Source organism: Trichechus manatus, unplaced genomic scaffold, assembly GCF_000243295.1.
Source record: "Trichechus manatus latirostris isolate Lorelei unplaced genomic scaffold, TriManLat1.0 scaffold00002, whole genome shotgun sequence".
Taxonomy (NCBI): Eukaryota; Metazoa; Chordata; class Mammalia; order Sirenia; family Trichechidae; genus Trichechus; species Trichechus manatus.
The window spans coordinates 24,433,204-24,459,247 of record NW_004443938.1 but is presented as its reverse complement, the minus strand read 5'-3'; the positions used below and the strand labels follow the sequence as shown (position 1 = coordinate 24,459,247).

Genomic DNA, 26,044 nt, shown 5'->3' with positions numbered 1-26,044 from the left:
CTAGCACTCTGAAAATTCAGTTTTTTTTCCTTCAGTTTTTAAATTAAAGACTTGATCATTTTGTAATCATTTCCACATTATCTTTATTTACATGCCTTTGTTGTAGCATTCCAGATTTAAATGCATCTTGCTTCTATACAGGGATAGATTGTATAATGTTTTCTTTTCCTTTTTTCTTTTCAATTTATATTATGAGTGATTAAGTTTTCTTTTTTTAGACTAAAAGCCTAAAATATGGGCAGAGGTGTAGTACAATGACGGAACAGTTAAAATCAATGACGAATTTCATGAAAGTGTGATTAAAAGTGTTATATTTACCGAGAAGTCACTTAGGATAACGGTTGAAAAGAGATTGTGGACTTTTTCAGTTAGCTGTAGAATGGGGGGCGGGGGTGGGGGCAAAAGCCAGACTGTTGTAGGTTCAAGGTAGGGAGAGTGGTAAGTAAGAGAATTTGCATTTGTTAACAGAACCAAGCTTTGCCCTATTTTGCTTTAGATCTGCTAGAATCTCTTTAGTTGGCCAGTAGTTGAGCACCTGCCGTGGAGAATGACCATGTAATCAAAAATGCATTCACTCTAAAGACAAGGCTTTATGTCACAGTCATTTTAGGAGTATTGATTAAAAACGTTTTTTTCTTTATATGTTTACATAAGCTTAAGAGTGTGTGTTTTAAGCCAGAGGTTTTCAAGAGGGGATGATTTTGACCTCCAAGAGATATTTGACAATGTCTGGGGGTGTTTTTGGTTGTTACAGTACAGGGATTGGGTGTGGTACCGGCATCTAGTGGATAGAGGCCAGGGATACTGCTAAACATCCTACAGTGGCACAGGATGACAAAGAATTATCCAGCCCAGAATGCCAGTAGTGCCAAGGTTGAGAAACACTGGTCTAAACAATGTAAGCATTGTGGTTAAGCAGCTACATTTCTCAGAAAGGTCTCAGATTTCTTCACTCTGTCTCATGCTCATGCGCACACACACAGTTCCTTTCTTCTCCAGTTCTAGCACAGGTTTAGCTAGACGGAAACTTGGGAATACAGACCTCCACATTCTTCCCCTTTATTACTTATCCAGTACTATCTTACTTTATACAAGTTCCGTTAGTGTCCTTTCTTCTGATTTTTAAATATATTTTTCCCCAGCTCTTTGTCAATAATTAAGGTGATATTTTTAGTCACCACCTGAAATTAGTTCTGGGACTATGAGTCTTTCTACTATCATGGAACTAAGATCTTGGTGTGACTATCTTTATTAGTTGGAAACTCCTTTCATACGTAATTGGATATTTTGATACACTATTAATCTTTTGTAATTATTTAGTAGAATGTCACCTAATACAGTCGGAATAAGATTTGATGATAAAGTTCTTTTTTTTTTCTTTTGAGTATCATTATGGACTCTAAGTTTTTGTATAGGTAGTTTGTTTTATTTAGTTTGATTAACTTAGTATAATTTAGTTACAGTTTGTCAAAGGAAGCTCCTTTTAAGCTGGCTTCTGAGTCCTCTCAACACCACTTCAGCACTTTTGTAACCATCCTTGATTTCAGTCAATAAAATATTCTAGACTTGTCTTGAATTCTTCCTGCCCCTAACACATGGAATCAGCTACTGTCTAAGAATCCTTGGTTCTTTTTAGGAGAGATTATCATAACAGACCAAAATATGATTTTTAGAAATGTATATAACATTGTTTTGGTTAGGAGTTTGGCTGTTAACCCAAAAGTTGGCAGTTCAGATCCACCAGCCGCTTCTTAGAAACCCTATGGGACAGTTCCACTCTGTCCTGTAGGGTTGCTGTGAGTCAGAATGGCAATGGGTTTGGTTTGGTTTGGCTTAATTATGCTATTAAAGTAGGCCAGCCAGTGAGAAGAGCTAGGAAAAATTTTTTTTCTTAAAAATTAAAATCCTTATACTATTAATTGAATTTTCACATTATTTTATAATGTACCTAATTGATTTCTTTTTTAGCCGCTTCCCTAAATTATAAATTACTACTCTTCTATAATTAGATTAACCTGGAGTTACTCCATTAACTATTTAGTTTATATATTAACAAGAATAAGTCCAAAATTATAGTACTAAGATTTTCACTAACAACAAAACTACTATATGAATAATAAAATAAAACGTTACAGTTTCCTTTGAGCATCTCTCTCAAGTGATGTGTAGTCAAATTACTTAGTTTTGAGTTACTTGTAAGAATTTTTTCTTCTATTATGATTATAAAAACACTAGCCTGATACAAGATTCGATTCAACTTTATAAACGCATTTTGTTTTGAGACTGTTAATGTTTTAACTGACAGTTCTGTCTTGGAAGCAGCATTTGATATCACATGTGGGTAAACTGCCCTATCATATGTTCTGTGAGCTGGATGGAACTCTCAAGCAGTTAGAAGTTTAAAGGTATACATAATAGATTCAACCAGAATCTGGTCACCTGTAACTGCTTAGTGAGGTCTACAAGGCAGTTCAGTGATGGTACTGCTCTTCCCCATCTGGATTCTGAACACACTGAGAAATAAAATAATTTCAGGTGGTAACTAAAAATATCACCCTAATTATTGATAAGGGTCAAAGATGTCAACTAGCAGGAGAGCCAGACGGGCTTTGTAATACTGACCTGCATACCAAGGCGCCTTGTCTCGCCAAGCTTGGCAGCATGAAGCAACCTGCCTTTGCAGAAGCAGAGAAGGTCATGCACTCTGTGGGCAGACTTGCTCCCAAGTGGACAAGAGATAAGCAGGCCTAGTTAATTCTTTCCATATTTACCAGCTAGTTAAGGCACTCCACCTTGCCCAGTGTAGAGTTTAATAGGGGATAGAGAGAGGCCCAGGAGTTACACTTACACTCAAGAAGAAATACAAGGCAATGTGGAGAAGCATTCCTCTTAACATGATTCAGTGTGTTTGTGTGTGTATAAGCTTTGTATATCTGTTTTTTTTTTTTTTTGCTGGATAAATGAATAGAAATTCTTACTAACTTTTTAATATATGATGTTGTTATTATTACATAATCTATATATTTAAATTACAATATTACTTAAAGTTTTAAAACCTTAACTTTTAAAACAGAAACATACTTGAATCATAATACAGTATATCATAAAATAATCATAATACAGTATATCATAAAATGAAGACTCTACTGATATTCTTATGGTTTTTTAGATCACTCATTTTGAACTTTAGATAGAAGCTCAGAACAGGAATATATAGCCAGGTTTTATACATACAGATTGTATGATAACTCTAATTCCTTTTCTTCTGTGGCCGTTATTTTAAGGTTAATTTACAGTCTGGATAATTCTGTAGTATCATCTTACTAAAGGACCACTTTTTGGAGGGAGAGTCATAGGCTATATTCAGGGAGATATTGGAAAGGGATGCTAGTCTCTTAATAGAATTTTGTATAAGCAATGAAAGAATATAGACAAGTTTATGAGATTTTTTTTTGTCTAAAATCCGCATATTCACTAGTGACTTTTTTTTAATAACAAGCCATCTGTCATACCTCTTTTTTTTTAATTGGTGTTTAGTAACAATTTTTAATTTAATCAGTTTTAATGCTGTATAAGAGAGTATGGGGTTTTGTGTTTTAAGAACACAATTTTTAAAATCTTCTTTAAAATATGTATTGTGGTACAGTAAATATAGGAAATTTTCTGTTTTAACCATTTTTAAGTGTACAATTTAGTGATATTAATTACATTCACATGTTGTGCAACATCACCACTGTCTATCTGGAAAACTTTCTCATCACCCCAAATGGAAACTCTTTACCAGTTAAGCAATACTGTATTTTTATGCAAATAATGCACACTTCCTGTGTTTGTTTGCCAATGCCACCCTCCCCCTGGGAAGTATTTTCCTAAGCACTGCTATTCCAACTTGTATTTTTTACATATTACTATTAAAAGAAATTAGCATGCTTACGAAAATACTTCAAGAGGGGAGGGAGGCATTGGTAAGCAAATGTAGAAGGTGCGCATTATTTTTGTAAAAGTATGGTAATTGCTCATTTTCTCTTCCCCAACCCCTGGTAACCTCTAAAACTTTATTCTATATCTATGATTTTGCTTATTCTAGGTATTTCATATAAGTAGAATCGCGTAACATTTGTCCTTTTGTGTCTGGCTTATTTCATTTAGCATCATGTTTTCAAAGTTCACCTATGTTGTAGCATATATTAGAATTTCATTCCTTTTATTGTCTGAATAATATTCCATTGTATGTATATACCACCCTTTTTTATCCTTTCATCTGTTGATGGACATTTGGGTTGTTTCTACCTTTGAGCAATTGTGAATAATGCTGCTGTTAACATTGGTATGCAAGCATGTGTTGGAGTCCTGCTTTCTATTCTTTCGATACCTAGGAGTGAGAATTGCTGGGTCACATGGTAATTTTATATTTAATTCTATATTTTTTGAGGAACTACCAATTTTCCACAGGAACTGCACCATTTTACATTCTCACAAACAATGGACAACGGTGCCAGTTTCTCCACATCCTCATCAATACTTGTTATTTTCTGGGTTTTTTTGATAATAGCCATCATAATGGATGTGAAGTTGTATCTCGTTGTTTTGGTTTGCATTTCCTTAGTGACTAATGATGTTGAGCTTCTTTTTATGTGCTTATTGGCCATTTTTATATATACTTTGAAAAAATGAACATTCAAGTCCTTTGCACATTTTTTAGTTAGGCTATTTGTTTTTTTGTTGTTGAGTTGTAGGAATTCTTTGTATATTCTAGATAACCAGTAACCAGTTGTCATCAAGTCCATTCCAACTCATGGCAACCCCATGTGTGTCAAAGTTTTCAGTGGCTGATTTTTTCCCATTCTGTAGGTTATCTTTTTACTTTGTTGATAGTCCTTTGATGCACAAATGTTTTTTATTTTGATGAAGTCCAGCATATCTTTTTTGCCATTGTTCTTGTTGCTTGTGCTTCTGGTGTTGTATCTAAAATCTACCGCCAAATTGAAGGTCTTGAAGATTTACCCCTATGTTTTCTTCTAAGAATTTTATGGTTTTAGCTCTTATATTTAGGTCACTGATCCATTTTGAGTTTATTTCTTGGCATATAGTGTGAGGTGGGGGTCCAACTTTATTCTCTTGCATGTGAAATATAGTTTTCCCAGCATCATTTGTTGAAGAGACTGTTCTTTCCTTATTGAATGATTTTGTAACTCTTGTCGAAAATCAGTTGGCCACAGATGTATGAGTTTAGTTTTGGGCTCTCAGTTCGATTCCTTTGGTCTTTATATTCATCCTTATGCCAGTGCCACACTGTTTTGATTGCTGTAGCTTTATGTAGTAAGTTTTGACGTTAGGAAGTGTGAGCCCACTTACTTTGTTCTTATTTCTCGAAATTGTTTTGGCTCATTTCATAGAAATTTGAGGATTGGCTTTCCCATATCTGCAAAAAAAAAAACTTGGAGTTTTTTTTTCTTCCCCTCAGTCTTTCAGAATAGCTCTGCTGGGACACTCCTTCACCACTTAGCTAGCCTTACACTGAGCCTGGAGATCAGCCCAAGAGTTAAAGTTTAGAGTTTTCTCATGTCTTTTCTTAACATGCCTCTTGCCCTGGGTCTGCACATGGCTTTCATATTCTTCTGTATACACAGATGCTTTTGATTTCTGCTTTCCCAATGAAATCCTCTCCCTAGCTTTTCCTCCCAGGCCTAGGTGGTTTATTGTATGTCTCAATCATACTCTTGGCCCGGGTGACTACAGAGTGATCATTTGCCTTATGGCATGTTTGAGTGATGCCTGCCACTTTTCTGTCCTGACTTTGTTCCGATATAGACAAACCAGACACTAGTCATGCATCAGTCTCTCAGATAGCCACTAGACAGGTTAGAATAGACAGATTCAGTAGTTTGCAAATAACATCTGTTCTGCTCCATCTGGAACCAAGGACCAATGTCGCACACTGGGAACTTTAGCTGCCCTGTTAAAGCCAGCCACCTAGCCCTGAAGTGGGTGGGGAATGGGCAAGTAAAAAAGCCAGCCTTCCTACTGGTTTGAAGTTGCGTTTTTCTTGATTCAGCATTTGCTTGGTTGCTGTAAATCTTTGACTGTTTTCCAGAGTTCTTACAAAGTTGATTCTGACAGTTTTTGCTTGTTTTTCAATGTTTCTGTTTGGGGAATGGCATCTTGCAGCCGCCTACTCCATCACCTTGCTGATGTCTCTAGTTCTCCATTTTTTTTCCTTTTAAAAGTCTTCAGATAACTACAGGTGTTTATTAACTTCACATTGTTTTAGTCCACAGCCCCAAAGACCAGTTTTTAAAGTCAGAAATATGACCAAATTGATTTTAATTGATTTTTTGTTTTGTTTTTTATACAAAATACTTCTGTACGTAATTGTTTTTTGAAGAAACGTTTTAAAAGCAGCTATTTGATTTACTCCTTTTACCAATGAAATGTTATGTTTTTATTTACGTATTTTATTTTACTTGACCTCTTGCAAAGTACTCGTTCAGACACAGTCATTGTTAAACTTTGAGACCTTTTTAACAAATTATTGTACTTTTATAAAGATTCATCTCCTTGTTTTTAAAAACCACATAAATTAGCTTATCTGTATTAAAACGATAGCTTATATATAACCATTATAGATGTAAAACTTAATAACCAGCTGACATTTTATGTTTTTAAAATCTGACTTATGTTCTATCATTTATTAGTCAAGTTTTTAATTTTTTACCAGCTGAGAATTTTGCAGCAGATTTGGCTGGCTCCTTATTTTTACTTAAGAACTTTTCTCGTTTCTTCTACTAATTAAAATAAGAATTCTATGAGTTCTACATATCCTGGTCACTTAAATCTTAAGTGCACCCACATATACACTTCTAAAATTAACCCTGGATGGCCGTTCTCATTCTTGAGAATCTACCATCTTTGTGTGCACATTTAATATGTTAGTAGAAGCCTGGGCACTTCCTTGAACCTTACCCTGTATACCTAATTCATTCAAGGAGAAAATAGTACACTCTGACTGTCAGTCTATGCTGATGTCAAGACTCTCTCTGGGTAAAGACCAAATGCCTACTGAGTCTTTATTTCTATCTCTTGAGATGGACAGCTGGAGCTGTTACTGAGTATTCGCCTGAGAAGAATTTAGAAATTCTGCCTTAGCAAATATACAGTTCTGAATGTATTACCTTGGAGACCTGGCAAAGCTAGAAGTGACTATATCAAAGTTCATGTTAGGATTACACTCAGTAATTCACATTTACTCTGAAGTCTAGGTAACATACGGATTGTCTCTTTTCTCACCTAGAGTGAGACTAGCAAATATGTCAGCAAAAGTTCAGGTATCATGGTCTTCCTCACTAGAAGTACTGACTAAATGATTCAGAAGGCTTCTTACCTGTGTGTTTGGTATCAGGAGATTTAACATTGAGTAGTCTTTCCTGCTGTCCTTTTATATACTGTCACTTCAATGCTAAAGCCTCAAGAATTGTCGAAGTAACCAGACTTGCATATGTTTTGCAAGAACAATACTCTTTTTTTAACCAGCATTCAACAAGTATCGGGGAAAGAATCTGTGCAATCAACAATGCTCTCACCTAAAGTCAAATTTGATTTTTTTATAATAAAAGTAGCCACACACACAAAAATAATTTCTTCAGTTTTTTTTTTTTTTTTTAATTTTTGCTTCCAAATCCACTTGAAGTTTTCTGATAGAAGTATCCAGTATTGTGTCTGAGACACAAATATTGTGTCTAAGTAGCTTTATTCCTCAGAAAATCTCACACCCTTATAAACCTTTCCCTCACTCTCTCTTTCTAACATGCCTGTCACAAGTTTAGCCAATATAAGTTTTGCGTGAACCTATTCAATATGAGCGAGGTTTGGGCATACATTTAACTGTCTGCTGAATAGTTCCACTCAAAGACCCACCCTTCACCTCATATTTACCATATATTTCCCTAAAACCATCTCTTTATCCCATGTTTATTTTCTTTGGAACTTAGAGTCACCTTGTCTTCTTTCCTCCCCTCCCCTACCTCTAGTCAGCCTCCAGCTCATTCACTCATGCATTCACTCATTCATTCAGTAAAGATTTGTTGAGTACCTCCTCGTGCTAGCACAGTTAAAGTACCTGCAAGGTTTCTACCTTGATGGAACTTGCAGCGTTAATGATGCTTACTTCATAATGTCTTCCAAATCTACCTTCTTTTTGTTTTACATCAGAAGAATCATAGGAACTTTCTAATCTATCTCCCTGTTCCACTTCATCTTGCATACCTCCACCAAATTAATCTTTTCCAAAATGTTTTTATCAACCTTCCTTGGCTTTTAATTCTTTAATGAAAATATTTTACTTTTGCATAATTTGACCATTTACAAAGCACTTTCAAGGTACTCAAAATGTCCTCATAATGTAATTAGGGAGTAATATTCCCACTTTTTTAGATGAGAAGACAGCTGGTAAGTGACAGAGCCAGGACTCAAATTTGAGCTTTCTGAGAGCTCAGAGTTCTTTCTACTAACATCAAACCTTTGCAGCCAGGCTGTGAAAACTCGCTAATGTCTGGCCATGGATCTCGCTACACCAATTTCTTACTTCTATTACATACGGCTTCCACTGTGTCCAAACCTACACATTTATCAATCTTTAAATATGGATTTCCTGCTTCTTTATTTACTTAAACCATATTTTTTAATTTTAAGTCTGCTTTTATAATGGAGATTTTTCTAACTTGCGTTTTTTTCTAACTTGATTTTTTTTTCCCTCTTCTTAATTCCTAGGCTGCTGCTCCTTTTCATCCTTCTCCCCACCCCTCCCTGTTCTTCTCATCCTTCTTTGCCCTCCCTGCTCTGCTCATCCTTAGCCCCATCCATCCCTGCTCTACTCATCCTTTTCCCCACCCTCCCTAGTCTCTTCATCCTTCTCCCCACCATCCCTACTCTTCTCATGGTTACCCTTGCCCCTCCTTCTGCTATCCCCCTCCTCATCATATGTGGAACTTACGTGATTTCTGATGTTTGTCATTTATGTACATGTTTAGTCTTTCCAACTAGATAAATTCTTCTGAGGATTCTGATTTATACATATTTTATGTCTAGTACAGTTTCATGTATAAAGTTATTTTGTTATAAAGTTATTTGGATATGTATGCATGATTTTATAGTCCCATAGGCTAACAATAAAATAATCAAAAACAGCTGAGAAGGTAACAACATTATTTCCTTTATTTCAGAGTTAAAAATTCACCACTTAAACAGTCTCCAGGTTATCAGACAGAACTCGTTATTCAGTTGGTGTGGGTGGGTGGAGAACCACCACAACAGATAACCAGCTTGGCTGTCAATTCTTCCTATGGATTGTAAGTATAAGTTATGTTTTGTCTCAATCTCTTCATAGTATTTTATACTTCATGCTATTTTAAAAAATAGAAATCACAGTCTTTGTTATAGCATCACCCAAAATGTTGTTATATAACTTTATTTTCAGACCAAATTCAATATTTATTTGAAACATAATTCTGGTAGAATAATTTACTCTGGGTGTGTGTATAGTGCTTCCTGCTGTAAAGTTAAATAACTCATGGACCCCATAAGTTATTTTAGATAAAGTTTTAAAGTTCCATCTCCTCTCCTGGATATACTCTCAGAAATAATTTTCTTATTACTATTTGGTATAATGGAAATTCAGCCACATGAATTCAAGTGACTGTGTTATAAGGTGTTTCTGTCAGTGTCAAATCATAGCTATGTGATTTGTTCTTTCTGCTTCTGAAGTTAACTTGTATACATTGTTATTATAATATGATAGACTTAAAAAATTTGTTATTTTTTCCTTTCAAAAATCAACTTCGTAGTGGAAGAGAAGCTTCATGTTAACCTTTCCATTGTTTAGTCTCGGGACACCATTTCTTATATCCAGGTGATCACAAGACTCACTGGGTCACAGTTTTGTTTTTGTTTTTTGGTTTTTTTTTCAGCCAATGTTATGTATTTTTAAAATTTGAACTAGTTGCCAAAATTTTATTTAATGTGAAAATCTATATTTAGTGGTTCAGTTGAAAAATCTGGTTATGTGCCCTGTGTTTACAGTCTTACATGCAATAGTCAGCTGGAATTGAGTTGAAGCTTTTCCCATTTAGATGGGTAATATGCTCGTCAATTCACATAGTCCTTTCCAGCCTTTTTACTTCCTTAGATAGCCCATCTGTACTTCCCAGTTTTCAACTCCTGGCTGAAGAGATTTTAAAAGAATAACAAAAACCAAACAAGTTGCTCTAGAGTCAATTCCAACTCATGGCAACCCCATGTGTTTCAGAGTAGAACTGTACTCCATAGGGTTTTCAATAGCTGTGATCTTACAGAAGTAGACCACCAGGCCTTTCTTCCAGCGGGCCTCTGGGTGGATTCGAACTGTCAGTGTTTTGGTTAGTAGCCAAGTGCTAAACCGTTTTCATCACCCAGAAACACCTCTTAAAACACTGTTGTTGTTGTGTGCCGTTGAGTCCACTGTGACTCATAACAACTATATAGGACAGAGTAGAACTGCCCCATAGGGTTTCCGAGGCTGAAATCTTTATGGGAGCAGATCACCAGGTCTTTTCTCCCATGGAGAGTCCGATGGGTTCAAACTGCCGACCTTTCGATTAGCAGCTGAGCGCTTAAGCATTGTGCCCAGATCTCCTCTTAAAAGAATAGCGTTCCTTTATTCATAGTTGCTTAGTTTGTAGTTCCTGACTCATAATGGAGAAAGTAATTGGAATACCCCAAAAGGAGACCTTCAAGACTTACGCTTTCTACTTTTTATTCCTGACACGAAGGATTACCACAACTTTCCCCTTTGTGTAATCTTCTGTGTCCCTAGTGGAAGGGAATGTCTTGCCCTGAGGGCTCACAGTGCCCTCAAGGCAGAAAAATAGATGTCCTGTTGCCTAGTGTGGGAAATTTATGTTTCTGATCAAGTTTCACCTCCTATGCAAAATAATTTTTTATTAATATTGATTTGTAATCATTAATGTTTGCAGAAGATGTAATCTGTTTCATGAGAAGGCATATGTAACTTCTGTGTTCTTTCCTTTGGTTGCCTTGTTTCAAAGAGGGATCTCCTGAAAGATCTTCAGCCTTAGAGACTACAAAACATTTTCTTGTAATATTTTTGTGCTGAGACATTTGCTCTTTTCCTGTTTCCAGGGTAGTTTTTGGCAATTGTAATGGCATTGCGATGGTTGACTACCTCCAGAAAGCAGTACTCCTCAACCTGGGCACTATTGAATTATATGGCTCTAATGATCCTTACCGGAGAGAACCCCGATCTCCTCGTAAATCTCGACAACCTTCAGGAGGTAAAAAGGAAGAAATCCTGAGTTTTAGAATTTCTATAAATGCCGAGTTATTTCTGTGAACAGAAATACTTCTGTTAGATACATAGCTTGTCTGATATAGTTTGTATATATAATGAGTCTTATTTTTTGTGTGTGTGTTGTTACTGGTTTTTGCTTTTATTTATTTATTTATTTACTTTTCTTCTCTTTTTTTTTTTAATTGTACTTCAGGTGAAGGCTTACAGAACAAATAGCTTCTCATGAAACAGAAGTACACATGTTATTTTATGACATTGGTTAACAACCCTACAACATACCAACCCTCTAACTTCTCAACCTCTTTTTTTTTTTTTTTTGGTGAAAATACACATAGCCAAAGATACACCATTTCAAAAATGTCCACATGCTTGCTTTTATTTTTAATACCATTTTAAGATTCTGTTTAAATCTTGGGGAAGAACCACAGTATCAAAGTTCTTAAGCTAAATTATGATGACTGAAAATTTGTCTCATTATTACAGAACGAAAGTTAATGTTAAAATTTTTTGCCTCTTTTTGTTTTTTGACCTCTGTAGTCTTAACAATTCATTGTTTCAACCATTTAATTCGAAGGAATCATTCCCATGTGGAAAAAAATGTAGCTATGAAAGTGAATTTGAATTCTATGAAAAATAATTGCATTTTCAGGTCCTGATTCGTTGCAAACGCAGATTCATTAAGAAATTTCTTTTTAGTGTTCTTTTGTGTTTGCTAGGTAATTAGTCTTAATGTTTTAGCACTAATGCCTCATGGAACACATATAGTGAGCTATCTATACCAATATTCTCTACCTTTCTTTTTACCTCATGGCACACACACAAAATGGCATTTGATGTGTGGCACACAGAGGTAAGCTAATGAGGTCTCCAGCAATAATGGCTTATAGTCCCCCAGTCTCTCCAGTTGCCTGTCTAGCTGGACCAGGGATTGAGGGGGGAGCCCTATTTTGGGTTTACTTAATTCATTTGTAGAATACCAGTGTACAGTGGAACACTTTGGGAAGTTCTGGTCTGTACTTCCAAATTCATTCTCTCTGAATTAAAATTCTATCTGAGATTCATTTTTCAGTTCCCTCAGTAAATTATTAACTAGTACTACCAGTGTTACAATTTATGTGGGAATTTAAAAAGGTGGGGGGGGTATAGACTTACTCTCACTTTGGCTTGATGGTTGAATTTTTCTTTTCAAAAATTTTTTTTTCCTTTCCATTTTTGTTTGTGTGTGATCATTTTGCATGTGATATCTTCAGAAATTTTTGTCTCAACCATAACCATTCAGTATTTTTGTCTCCTTCCCTCCCTTCCTTTTCATTGCTTCACTAAGGTATGCTGACTGTGACTTCTTGCATGTGTGACCTTTCTAGCTTATGTTCTGAGTCTGTGAAAAAATTCCATTTTTTAAGTAAGTCATTTATTTCATGGCAATAAAATTTTGACATGTTTGTTCTTTGTTAAATGTTTGGTTTTTTTTTTTTTTTTTACTTTAAAAGAGGATTTAAAACATTCTATATCTAAAATATTTGTTTCTTGGATTCAGCTCATAAAATGTATATGAAAACTATTATAATGTTTGTGTTCCAATCCAATTTCTCTATAAAGCAAAGAAACTAATATTTATTGTTAGAATATGTGAACATCATCCATGATAGAGAAGAATTTTTGACAAGCCTGAGGTAAAAATTGTACTAGTCCTAAAATTAGTTCATTACTTTTCTCCTTTGTACCTCATAATAGTTTACATAAAACTGCTAGAAATTAAATATCTAAATTTATCCAAGTTTTGAGACCAGTTTTTACCATGCGATATTGAAAATATTTTTTCTTAAATTTTAATGTATCCTGCTTTATTTTAAACAAAGCCTGTAATATTATTTATCTTATTATTTGTTTTATTTATATTGAAGTTAGATGCTTAGACATAGGAGAAATATTTGAGTTTTTTTTTTTTTTAGTTTAAGATATTTACTCATTGTTATTATGCCTCTCTTTACCAATGTTATGATTGTTTTAAGTAAAAATTAAAAGAACATTATATTAAAATATGCCCTAAAATAAGAATATTCTTAAGAATATTTGTGCCTCTAATTCCAAAACATAATTATTTATATTTCATATCAAGTTAAATGTAGAATAACTGTTCTAAAATACTGATTGCATTGCTGTAAAAAATGGTATTCTAGCTAAAGTGTATATTTTATAGTATATTCTTGAAATGTAGCCCAAATGCCATCAAATTTTTCTTCAATATTTTTTAATAGATCAGTTTAATCCAAGAAAATTTTTGTTACTAGTAGATGCTAATATATTTCAAAAAAGAATCAGATGTCACTCATGGAATTATTGTGTAAGATAAAACTTTACTGTTCAGGAGAGGCTTAAATGTCTTATAGCTGTATTAAATGCAGTTGAATTATTTACTGCAATACAGACAGTGTTTTCATAGTAGAAATTATGAAACTGTCATAGGGGCAAGTAGTGGTGAACTACTTCAGCTACCTACATATCTGCTAAAAGTCTAATTATACTAAAAGTGAAAACATGATAATATATGTCTTGTTTTGCTGGTCACTTTATCAGTTAGGAAGTGAAGGACACAAAAAGGAATACTATTCTGAATGTGATTAAACCCCAAATAAGATCTATTTAGTGATATAGAAATGATAGACACATTAGAAAAAGTGCTTATTTACTAGTGGAAGTTGATAACTATGAAGAAGAAAACTACAGGCACAAAGCTGTATCTAGATTTTAGGAGATACTTTTTTTCAATATTTATGGGTAGGATGTTCTGAAAGTGAAATTTTTGACTATACAATTGCAATTACTTTAAAACCTTCCGTATTTTCAAAACAATAGAAAAAGAATAAATAGCTCTATAGCCTGTAGTATTAAATATAATACCCATTGCCATCGAGTCAGTTCTGACTCATAGTGACCCTATAGACAGAATAGAACTGCCCCGTAGGGTTCCCAGGGAGCCGATGGTGGATTCAAGCTGCCCACCTTTTTGGTTAGCGGCCAAGCTCTTAATGACTGTGCCTCCAGGGCTCTAAATACATACATATATCCCAAAAATAAATATTAAAAAAAATTATTTTTAAAGCAGTATGTTAGTGTGCATTTATTGGTTGATACGGTTAAGGAAGGATTAGACCCCCAATTTAGGGTTTTAAACTCTCCATTAAGAAAAATGATTTTTTCTCTGGCAAATGCAAAAAGTAATAAAGAGAAGTTAAAGCTCAAACTACTTTATGTAAATAAAGTATACCAAGCAATAATAAAAGGATATCAAAACAGACTGAAAATAGTTTCAACAAATAGCTTTTATCAATATCTGGTCAAAATTTAAAAGGTGTGCCCAATTGATGACAGTCAAATATTTTACAGATGAACAAATTGATGTACAAGTCAGTCACATAGTACATTTTCTTAAATAATCACATAGTACGTTTTTATAGTGTTTGATAGAAATCAACAAAAAAATACCAAGGGCTTAAAATTTCAAAACTGATTATTTTAATTTAGTGCCAGGCACATTGTAATACTAGATATATTATCATTACTATTTAGTGACCTGCTGTCCTAGTCCTGTATCAAGAAAGAGTTCATTTATATAAACAAATATTTTGTCAAAGATTAAATGCAAACCTATTTACATCCATCATCTTGGAACTATAAAAACTGTTTTCATTTCTTCCAAAACCATTAGTTTGATGAAAAAAAAAAAACAACTGATTGCCATTCAAGAACTTCCTACCCAGTGAACAAAAATAATATGTAATTCAAAATAGAAAACCCTTCTCATAAGCCCAATTTCAAACTAAGTGTCCTGCAAATGTTACTGTAAAAGCTTTGTTAGTATGAAGAATGTATGTCTTTTACCAAAATAATGAGAAAGTAGATAACTGGTCACATAGGCACATATATAGATGTGATACCTAACCTCTTCTAAAGCCTAGACACATAATCCCTTGACTATTGCCCAGAGAATCCAAACTTTTGATGTGTTGTTTTTATTTGTAATTTTTAAACAACGTGCAGGAATTCTTTTCAGTCACCAGGCCAATTGATATGCATACTAATGGTTGACTTTGCCTTTAACCATGGCTTTACTTTTTCAACTATAGCATAAAATAGCTTGCTATGGTTTTGCTAAGGAGCCCTGGTGGCGTGATGATTAAGCATGTGGCTGCTAACTGAAAGGTTGGCAGTTCAAACCCGTTAGTGACTCTGTGGGAGAAGAGACCTGGCCATCTGGTCTTGTATTACAGCTTACGAAACCCTATAGAGCAGTTTTGCTATGTCCTGTAGGGTCTCTATGAGTTGGAATTGACTCGTGGCATACACACGTGCACACACACATGGTTTTCCTAAGAATTCAGGTCATCTTATAAGATAGATCAGCTTTTATAATTCATAAATATTTGTGAAAAGAAAGTATTTCTTTACAGCACCTTAAAAAATGTGATGATACAGATTTTAAGAGGTACACCCTGAAAGATAAGTAATGAGCAATATCTTAAATACTGTAAATTTTGAGGTATAAAATATTTCCTTTATTTTTATTCAGAAATATTTAAGGGAGGCATTTGAGACATACTTCGGGAAACCACTTTCAGGTGTGAGTTGGAGGTTCATATGATGTAGAAAATTACCAAATTTACTGACAAGTATTTATTCTACCTCAACAGAAAACCAGTAAGAAGTATATTATATATCCCCAAATGACTGATTTGAAACAGTATCCTGCATTATTATATGTAATGTATTAAAGATTAGCATATTATCTCCTTTGGACGTTGTTTCCAACCTATGTTCTTATTTGTTTAACTGATGACGGCTACATTTCTTTGAAGTGTTTCAATATCAAAATGTGTCTATGTTTCTGTCTCTTAAACCTAATGAACATAGTATCAGTGCCAGCAGTCTGTTAATCTGCTGGGTTCTTTAAATGGACAATAATTAAATGTTATTGTATAAAGGAGATAAAACTATACTTATGTAAATTGTGGTATGATTTGTTTTTTGTTTTTTTAGCAGGCCTGTGCGATATTAGTGAAGGGACTGTAGTCCCAGAGGATCGCTGCAAATCTCCGACTTCTGGTAATTTGATTTAATATCATTAATAATCATAATTCTGAAGAAACCAATATGGCATATCAGTCTTCCTTTTTATAGATAAGCATTTAAAATATATCTGTAAGGAACTGTGTGACACGTTTATTCATAAAATCATACGGTTTGCACTAGATGAAAATCCACATCTGTTACCTGTTATAAAAGTCATATAATGGTTTTCTTAACTTTCTAATAGTTGTACTTTTGTAGGGAAAATACATTTTACTTCTTGCCATTGAATCAAATGTTTTAATCATTTACAGTCTTTTCTTTCCTCTAGGCATACCTGGCATAGTCTAGTAGAATAGGTAGAGTCAAAGAAGAGTTGATGATGTGTAAGCTGCTTTTCCTAGTCCTTAAATAATATCCATTTGACTATTATAAAAGATTTTAACGTTTATAATTTAATGGTGACTGAGTCCAGGTGGTACAGTGGTTAAGAGCTAAGGCTGCTAACCAAAAGGTCGGCAGTTCGAATCCATCAGCCACTCCTTGGAAACCCTGTGAAGCAGTTCTGCTCCGTCCCGTAGGGTTGCTATGAATCGGCATCTACTGGGAGACATTGGGTTTCAGGTTTTGAAGACAATTATTCGGATTAGTTTTATTCGCATTTTTAATAAAAGTAATTTTTTATATCATTTTATAGCTATATTAAAGCAATTCTTTGTTGTCCATAAATAGGTCTTTATGTGATCTATATGTATATTAATGTTTCACAGGAACATTGTCTTTGATATCTTTTAAGGACTTAAGAATAAAAGATGCTGAATTTATTATTTTATTTTAATAGACTGAAACTTTGCTGTTCTTTAGTAAGTTTGACTTTATAATTTTAACTACCATATTTGTTAAATCATTCTGGTTGGGAATTTTCTTCAGCTACTAGAAAAATTGTTCTTAACTTAATAACACTGACTTTGCATAGATTTTGATCCTTCCATAGCTGGTTCTACCACAACCAAAACAATTAAAAGCATGGAAAATATTGGGAAGTGTATTTAATAAACTCTCCGACATTTCAGTTTAACATCTATTAGATCTTAGACTTTAAAAGCTTTTGTGATACGATTTTTTTTAATAATTACATTCTCCTGGTGTTGCACAAGTTAAGCATTACTTTCTTTAAAAGAAACAAAAATCTTCTGTTTACTTATCCTTTAAATTTTATATTTCACCTCATCCATTTAGGTAATAAAATATATGGAGCCATGGGAATCACATAATTAGCACCTAATATTAAGTCTGAAGATTAGTGGAATAAAATCAGTAATATGGAACAAGGAACTGTATTTCCCACTTCATAGGACTAGAATTATTTCTGAATTTGAAATTTTTAATTGTAGTATCTTTTATTTATTGCTATTTCTCCTCCAACTATCCCCTAATAAATATAATACTATTCCCGTCCTCTTAACCTTCTCTAAAGGCCATGTGGATGCGCTTGTCAGTGTGTTAAGGACATAAGACAAATTGGACATGCAATATTTTACATTTTAGTATATTAAATGACCATCAAAAGGGTTTTAATAAGATTCAGCTCAAATAAGTTAATATTCCTTTTCGTCCTAAGATAAACTTTCAAAAGGTATGTACATCTAGCAGTTTGGAGTAACTCAATAAAAGGTAATTGTAGATAAGTAAATAAGTAATATATATCTAAGTATTTAAGTATAGAAAGTGAATAAAGTTAAAAACTTTCCAAATTCTCTCTTCCTCAAACCACAGAAACTCAAACATGGTTCAGCATTTTTAAATATATTGTACTGTCTTGTCCACGTGGAAAGACAGTGTAGTTTTAACATTTGGAAATGCCTGTGACACTAGACATTTGTTTCTCAGTGAACTTAAAATACAAAGTAAAAATGTCACTGATAAATCATGAATTCTTATCTTTAGATATAAAACTCTTAGTTTATTAGTCCTGGGTTATGCTGAACATTTTCTGAGGAGTTATATCCATTCCTGCATATCAGGAAAGACTGCTTTAAAAAAAGGGTGGGGGGTGCAAACTTTAGTAAATAATAGTTCTGTCTGCAACATGTTTATATAGCAGATGATAGGCATCAGTCATGCATAAGTACATAGAGCATTACAGTAAAACGAGAATAAGATTCTGGAAAGCTACCTCTTTTTGATACTATATTCTCACCACTTATGTGTGTCTTTGTCTACTTGTCCATTTTTAAATAGTTAATAGTAATTTTTGCTATTCTGGGCTAATTGTCTCATTCTTTGCATAGTTTTAACTTTACTGCCTTCATCTCTGTTTGCATTCTGGTAGGGAAATAAACAATTTATTATCATTCCTCTTATCAACAGCATACAAGTTCTACTAATTTGGGATGTTCAAAAAGAATAATGGTCAGAATGACTTTGCAGTTAATCTGAAGAGCCACAAGAGGATCATATTATTTAAAAACGTGAAAAGTTATAATTAAATGGCTAGCCTCAAATACTTTCCATGACGAGATATGATGTAAATAAATAGTTAAATGATACAATATAGTATATTAAAGCCAATATAGTTAAAATAATGTTAGCATTTATGGGAAAAGAAAAAATACATAAAAGTGGATTGGGCATTAAATGATTCCCTTATAAATACTAAGAAAAAGACCATTATTGTAGAACTTTAAAGTAGCCATACACCTTTTATCAAAACCAATATATTTACTCTAAATAATTCATGTAAACAAAGGGAAACTTTTTTGAAAAACTTTTAAATCCTGTAATCAAGATTTGTGATCTCAATGATTCAGCTAATCAATATCAAGGCCCTATTCGGTAATCATCCTTAGAAAATTTAAGTAATGAATATAGTTTGTACTTCCCATTTATTTTTAAATAAGCCAACATGCTCTCTAGAATAGAAAATTAATTTTTTCATCTTGAACGTGCTGCATCCCGCACAATGAAGGGGTAGCCTTCATTTGACCTTTATTTCAAAGAACTCAGATTGCTTCACTGAGTACTTTTTTTTTTTTAAGTACTGTATCAATATAAATAAATAAATGAAAATACTGATATAGATATATCTGGCATACTAAAGTGGTTAAAAGAAAAAAATGTGTTAACTTATTTCAAACTGAGCAAAACCCAGGGCCATATAGACCATCATGTGAGTGGTGCCTGCAGAAGTTGCCATGTGCCTTAGAAAAAACAAGCAGCTGTAGATATTTTCTTTGTTTATTTAACCATAATAATAACAGTGAATATATTCAAGTAGGATATGTTGAAAACAATTTTGAAGCTTTTTTATGACATATCACAGAAATTATGACAACCAGTGGTTGACATTTTCAGTTAGGGAAAAAGTAAGTCTGCTTGTTTTATTTACATTTATGGCTTATGTTTACTATTTTTATGTTGAAATGTATCTTCAGAATTTCATATTTATGTATAGATATGCTATTATGCTATCATTGTAATATGGAATATATCAGCTAAGACTAGTACTAATAATAAATTTTTATACATTTATGTGACTGTTTAGTATCAGATGACAGTAATATTTAAAAATATATATAACATCATATGACTGTTCTTTAAATCTGAATTACATTTATATGATAAAAACTATATTAATATTTCTGGAAATGTTACTGAGCTCATTGTTACCTATATGATTTTTTAAAAATATATTTATGAGCATCAATAAATCCTATTAAGTAAAAATCAAATGGATTTTGAAAAGTAATCTTTTACACAAGCAAAATAATAGCCCAAGAGACAGAAAGGGCCACATAAACCAGAGACTCCATCAGCCTGAGACCAGAAGAACTAGATGGTGCCTGGCTACCACCAATGACTGCCCTGACAGGGAGCACAACAGAGAGTCCCTGATGGAGCAGGAGAAAAGTAGGGTGCAGAACTCAAATTCTAGTAAAAAGACCAGACTTAGTGGTTTGACTGAAACTGGAGGGACCCTGGAAGACATGGCCCCTGGACTCTCTGTTAGCCCAAAACTAAAACCATTCCCGAGGCCACCTCTTCAGGCAGATTAGACTGGACTGTGGGAAATAAAATGATACTCATGAAGATACATGAGACCAAATGGGCAGCTCCTGTCCAGAGGCAAGATGAGAAGGCAGAGAGGGTCAGAAGCTGGTTGAATGGACACGGGAAATCCGAGGTGGAAAGGAGGAGTGTGCCGTCAGAGTATAGGGAGAGCAACTAGGGTCACATAGCAACGTGTGTATAAATTTTTGTATGAGAAACTAACTTGAATTGTAAACTTTCATTTAAAGCACAATTAAAAAAAATCTTTTAAGACTATTTTAGAAGTAATTATGCCAATGTTGACAGATTTTACTTGGTCAGAGAGACGGGACATCAAGGATATTTGCTACCTGGCCAAAGAAAAGAAGTACACTTTTTATTGGGGTTAATTTTGACCTTATTTATTAAGAGTCAGTACTATTACTAAGATAATAATGCACAGAAAGGAAATTAAGTTCTAGATATTTACTTCTGACAGAAAAACTTCATTCATTCAACAAATACTTATTTAGAGATTCCTATATGTGAAGAATAGGATCCCTTGTGGTGCAGTGGTTAAAGCACTCAGCTACTAATCGAAAGGTCAGTGGTTTGAACCCACCAGCCGCTCCATGGGAAAAAGATGTGGCAGTCTGCTTCCGTAAAGATTACAGCCTTGGAAACCCTGTGGGGCAGTTCTGCTCTGTCCTATAGGGTCATTATGAGTTGGAATCGACTTGAAGGCAATGGGTTTGGTTTTTATATGTAAAGCACTCCATTGAGTACAAAGAGGATACAAAAATGAATCAGATATGGTTCTCGCTTTTCAGAAATTCATTCCAGTGGGAAAGGTCATGCTGTGTAAATTTAAAATATAAGTTATAAAGTGGTCAACATCATAAGGGAAGTGTACAGATCAAGTGTTAACGGGAATTGAATTCTAAGGAGGGGAAGTGACTTACAACTGGGAAGATTATGAAAAATTTAATGGATAAAATACCATTTGAGATGTGCCTTTAAAGGATAGGTAGTTTGATTCTAAAAGTGACCAACAAGAATACCACTTAGAATTGCATTTATAAGAAAAGATTTATGTTAGAAATTAAAGAAATACTATTCATTTTAGAAATTAAAAAAAAGTAGAAACACATTTTTAATGAAAAAAGACAAAATTTTAATTATAAAAATATTAGATAAGCTTATATGATAATGTTGTGAATCATAGCTAAAATAAAGTAAGCTACTTCTTATCTCACTAAATTTAAGTGAAAATTTGAACATAACTAAAAATATAAGTATTATCCCCACTGTTTAAAGAACTCTACAATATATAGTGTGATAGGTACAAATAATTTTAAACTTTTTTTGTAGCAGGCTAACTCTTTAATAACAAAAGTTTTACCATGATAGTACTCATACAGGATTCTGTTTTTCCTAGATGAACCTTTCTGAGTTAACTAAAGTCAAGAATTCCTAAATTTTCTTTAAAAAAATATTCATTATCTGATACTTATCTTTTTCTTTTATATGTTTTCTAACATCTCTTTCAATTCCAAGATTTTATAATTTAGGATTCATAAACTTCTTGTCCTATACAAAACTATAGTTTCTAGCTGGAATAACATTTAACTTTTCATTAAGACATCCTACTAAACTCATTGCCATCAAGTCGATTCTGACTTATAGCAACCCTATAGGACAGACTAGAACTGCCCCAGAGGGTTTCTAAGGAGTGGCTGGTGGATTCGAACTGCCAGCCTTTTGGTTAGCAGTCATAGCTCTTAACCATTTGCACCACCAGGGCTCCAACTTCTGTTTAAAGAATTTTTGTTTCTTTCTTTCTTCAGAAATGAAGAAAACAAACAAAAAATCCCAGATAAAGAGTTTCAGCTGATTTTTCTAATGCATGGGAAGCAAAGGAATAGAACATTTTTAGGAAGGAAAATAGCAGAGCTAAGCTAATCCTTAAAAGATTATAAAATCATAAATACCCACAAGTCAAGGTGATTGGGTCAAAAGAAGTATTTCCGCTTTTGATTTTTAACAGCAAAGATTTCTGTAGTATAATTTCAAATTGATGGAATTTTAATCAAATTATAGTAATTGAAATATTAAGTATTATATGTATATTTATCTTTCCAAACTGTTATTTAATTAGGAAAATAATACTGGATTTGAGTTCATATTTACATATACTAGGGATTGGTTTACTGTGGCAAGATACTATAGTATTGATTACTTTTCTTACTGTAATGTTATAAGACTTATTAACTATATATGTGACAGATTCTTTTGGTCAGTAATGTGAATTTGTTTTAGAGGTTACCAGATTATTTCATTTGTACTTTTTTCCTGTTACCACTCAGTGTTTGTGACTGACTGTGTGCTTGTTCCTTCCGTTGTCTTTATTTGTGTAGGTTCTTCATCACCACACAATTCAGATGATGAACAAAAAATGAATAATTTTATAGAAAAGGGTATAGTATCATTATTTTAAAGTATTTTATTTACATTTAATTCGTTTAGTTTACTTTGAATAGATTTTGACATTTTATATCAAAATATTATTTTCAGTGAAGACCAAAAGCAGAAAGTTTTCCAAGATGGTAGCCAGTGATATAGGTAGGAAATAGAAATTTCTATTTTTTTTCTAATCCTTGCTATATGCAATGCTAACCCAACACCAGAAAATTATCCAGTGCATTGCATTTTATATATATTAATTTGTTATTCCTTGTGCTAAACAATAATTAATCTCTTGGGCTGTGTCTCTTCTAAACTCACTGGGACAATAATTATTAAAAATCATTTTAATTGGGGTTACAGTTCTTTCTCTGACTTACAGTGTGAATTGTTCTATTAATTTTTATTTTTGCTTTATTTTAAAATAAACAGGGTTCAATTTATGCCATAAATTGCACAGTTTCATAATTCCCAAGTTAGTTTTGAAGCAGTTTTTTCTTTATTTCTATTTTTCTACCTTTACTCCATCTCCCTTAACATTTTTCAAGATCCAGATTGCAAAGAAACGTTTTTTCTGAAAGACTGATTATTTAGTCTGTAGTCTTCACTGTAGGAAGCCCTGGTGGCTTAGTGGTTAAGTGCTCAGCTGCTAACTGGAAGGTTGGTGGTTCAAACCCACCAGCCGCTCCATGGAAGAAAGATGTGGCAGTCTGCTTCTGTAAAGATTTACAGCCTTGGAAACCACATGGGGCTGTTCTGCTCTGTCCTGTAGGGTTCCTATGAGTTGAAATTGACTCGATGGCAGTGGGAGTCTGCTCTACTCTTAAAGTTAAATGGGAATTGTCTAGAACCTCCCCCCGCTCCATAAAGTAAAAATGAGTGATGAGAAGTGTTTTGTATTATTCCTTCAAATTATTTTTGTGGATGTATTTTTCACTGCATTCTTAATTCAAGATTCTCAGAGTTTAAAATTGAAGAACAAAATATTGAATCAAAATCTGAGACAAAATCAAACTATGATTTTTTTTGGTCACAGAAATTTTAATGTTCTCCAAAGTTTTTAAAAGACTTGGAAAACACTGTTTCAGAAAAAGAAAATAAATTTAATCTTGATTTAAATCTAAAATTTTTACTATACAATTATTGTGTTAGGTCTTTTGCCCCAAAATTCTTAGTACATATTCCTTGAGTTGAATTAAACTACATGTATTTCCGGGTAGCTGGAATAGCTTTAGTGTTTCTCATGATAATGCTTAATAAATAATAAAATAAATAAAAAATTCTTGGAATTAGTGTCCATGTTTTTACATATTGTAAATTGAACCCTGTTTGGTTATATTAATGGTTTCTATTACCCTCTGTCATTTTTTAAATAAAGTGGCTTATTCTTGGGCAAAGGGCTCTTATTTACCTCTTTGTGGTTTTTTTAGTGATTCAGTTGGTAATAGTTAAATCACTTTAATTATATGATGCAATTTCCTTTGTAATATATTCTGTCTTAATAGTACTTTAGAGGTTCTTTTATTGACACATAGTGTAAAAAGTTAGAAGGGACTTTCCTACATATAGTTTACCAAACAACTTTTAGAATTTAATTACCTAGGAATTTTACCTTTTGTGAAAGACACTTTGTATATAACTGTATATATTTTTTTAATAATTTGTCTGATTTTTGTTACTGGGTTATATTTGCTTTGTTAAATGTATTGACTAGCTTCCCATCTTTTTTGGTGCTTTGAAAAGAATGTATAACATTGACTATATGAACTTGAGTATTTGAAAGACTTCTTTAACAAATTTATTAGGACGGAGATCATTATTGGAAAGATAAATCTTTGATAACTTTCTTGCTTGCTTTTTAAGTTATTGGCCAGTTTTTCTTACAGTCATATCAGTTTTTATAGTTACACTTTTTGAGACAGATGTTAACTTTTCAAAATTATATTATTACATAGTTATGCATAATTATTTTAATTTTTAGGAAGCATTGTTATGTTCCTTATTTTATATATAATTTTGTTTATTTTTTTGGATTCCTTCAGTATGTTTATTAACCCTAAGATTTAGGTATGCGGAAGGAAAGCTAACTTCTCAAAATTTTTCTTCATACAAAGGCAGACTGCCCCATTTTAGACTAAAGTTTTTGCAGTTAAAAAAAAATACATTAGTATCTATTTTTGTAATAAGACAACATAAAATATGCTTTTGAAAAACTCATAAGATGTCAATGGAATATTAGAAGAAAATTTATAGAATCCTCTGAAGACCTTTCTGTCAAGGCTGGAGTTTTCAGTGCAAAGCTATGGTGTCAAAAGTACTGGGACTCCTTGATCATTGTGACCTCATCATTTGTTCCTATATTTGCTCTGAAGTATTCTTAACTTCATAAAATTATTACCTGTCTCCTCCGCAGTCTACAAACATTTCATATTTAGGCACTTATACAGTGGCCTTTTAATGAAAAGGCATAAGAATTAAGCCTAGAACTTCCAAGGCTGGCACTGATAAAAGAACCGCCTTGTGTAGAAGCCTGACTGAATAGCTTGACTCTGAAATGTTTCACTTGTTTTCGGGGAGTAACTGTTCCTGGTGTCAAAGTAGGGGTGGAGGAGAGAGGAAGGACAGCAGGATGCCATTCCCACCTTAGCAGTCCAGTGCAGTCATGGGAAAACAACACTTTTCTTACTATCTGGCAGTATAGCTGAGATGATAACTATGTTTTTGTTATGTACTTAGCAGTTACAATTTTCGTGGCATTGTACCAACTTTTTATAAATATTTTTTTCACACTTAATTCATTCAGTAACCTCAATGAGCTAGTTGCTGTTATTCCATTTTACAGATGAGGAAACTGAGAGTTAAAGGAATGTATCTGTTGGTTACACAGCTAGCAAATAACACCAGAGTAGTCCAGTGCCACAGTTTATCCTCTTAAACACTATTTTATGTACTAACAGAATATACTGACGGCTATAAGGATTCAAAAACAAATCCACTGTGCAAACTGTAATTAGATAATCTGGTTATGGCACTCTTCTGTCTACAAGGTAATCTGGAGAAAGATGGTTCATATTAAGTTCCTTCCTAATACCGGGTCATCTCAGTACCTATCACCCAAGCATAAAACACTGGGCCTGGAAGTCT

At 33.4% G+C, this 26,044-nt stretch overlaps 1 protein-coding gene across 3 annotated transcripts in view; it reads left to right on the top strand.

The window, feature by feature from the left end:
• Nucleotides 1-26,044, top strand: part of STXBP5 (syntaxin binding protein 5) — a 196,064-nt gene that overhangs the window by 121,787 nt on the left and 48,233 nt on the right. The window contains exons 17-21 of one of the 3 annotated variants that reach the window (XM_004368844.2): nt 9,219-9,344; nt 11,173-11,324; nt 16,379-16,444; nt 22,855-22,914; nt 23,012-23,059. In XM_004368844.2, coding sequence (XP_004368901.1) covers nt 9,219-9,344; nt 11,173-11,324; nt 16,379-16,444; nt 22,855-22,914; nt 23,012-23,059 — 452 coding nt within the window. The remainder of the gene's footprint in view (nt 1-9,218; nt 9,345-11,172; nt 11,325-16,378; nt 16,445-22,854; nt 22,915-23,011; nt 23,060-26,044) is intronic. The other 2 variants (XM_023729224.1, XM_004368845.2) reach the window with 2 other exon arrangements.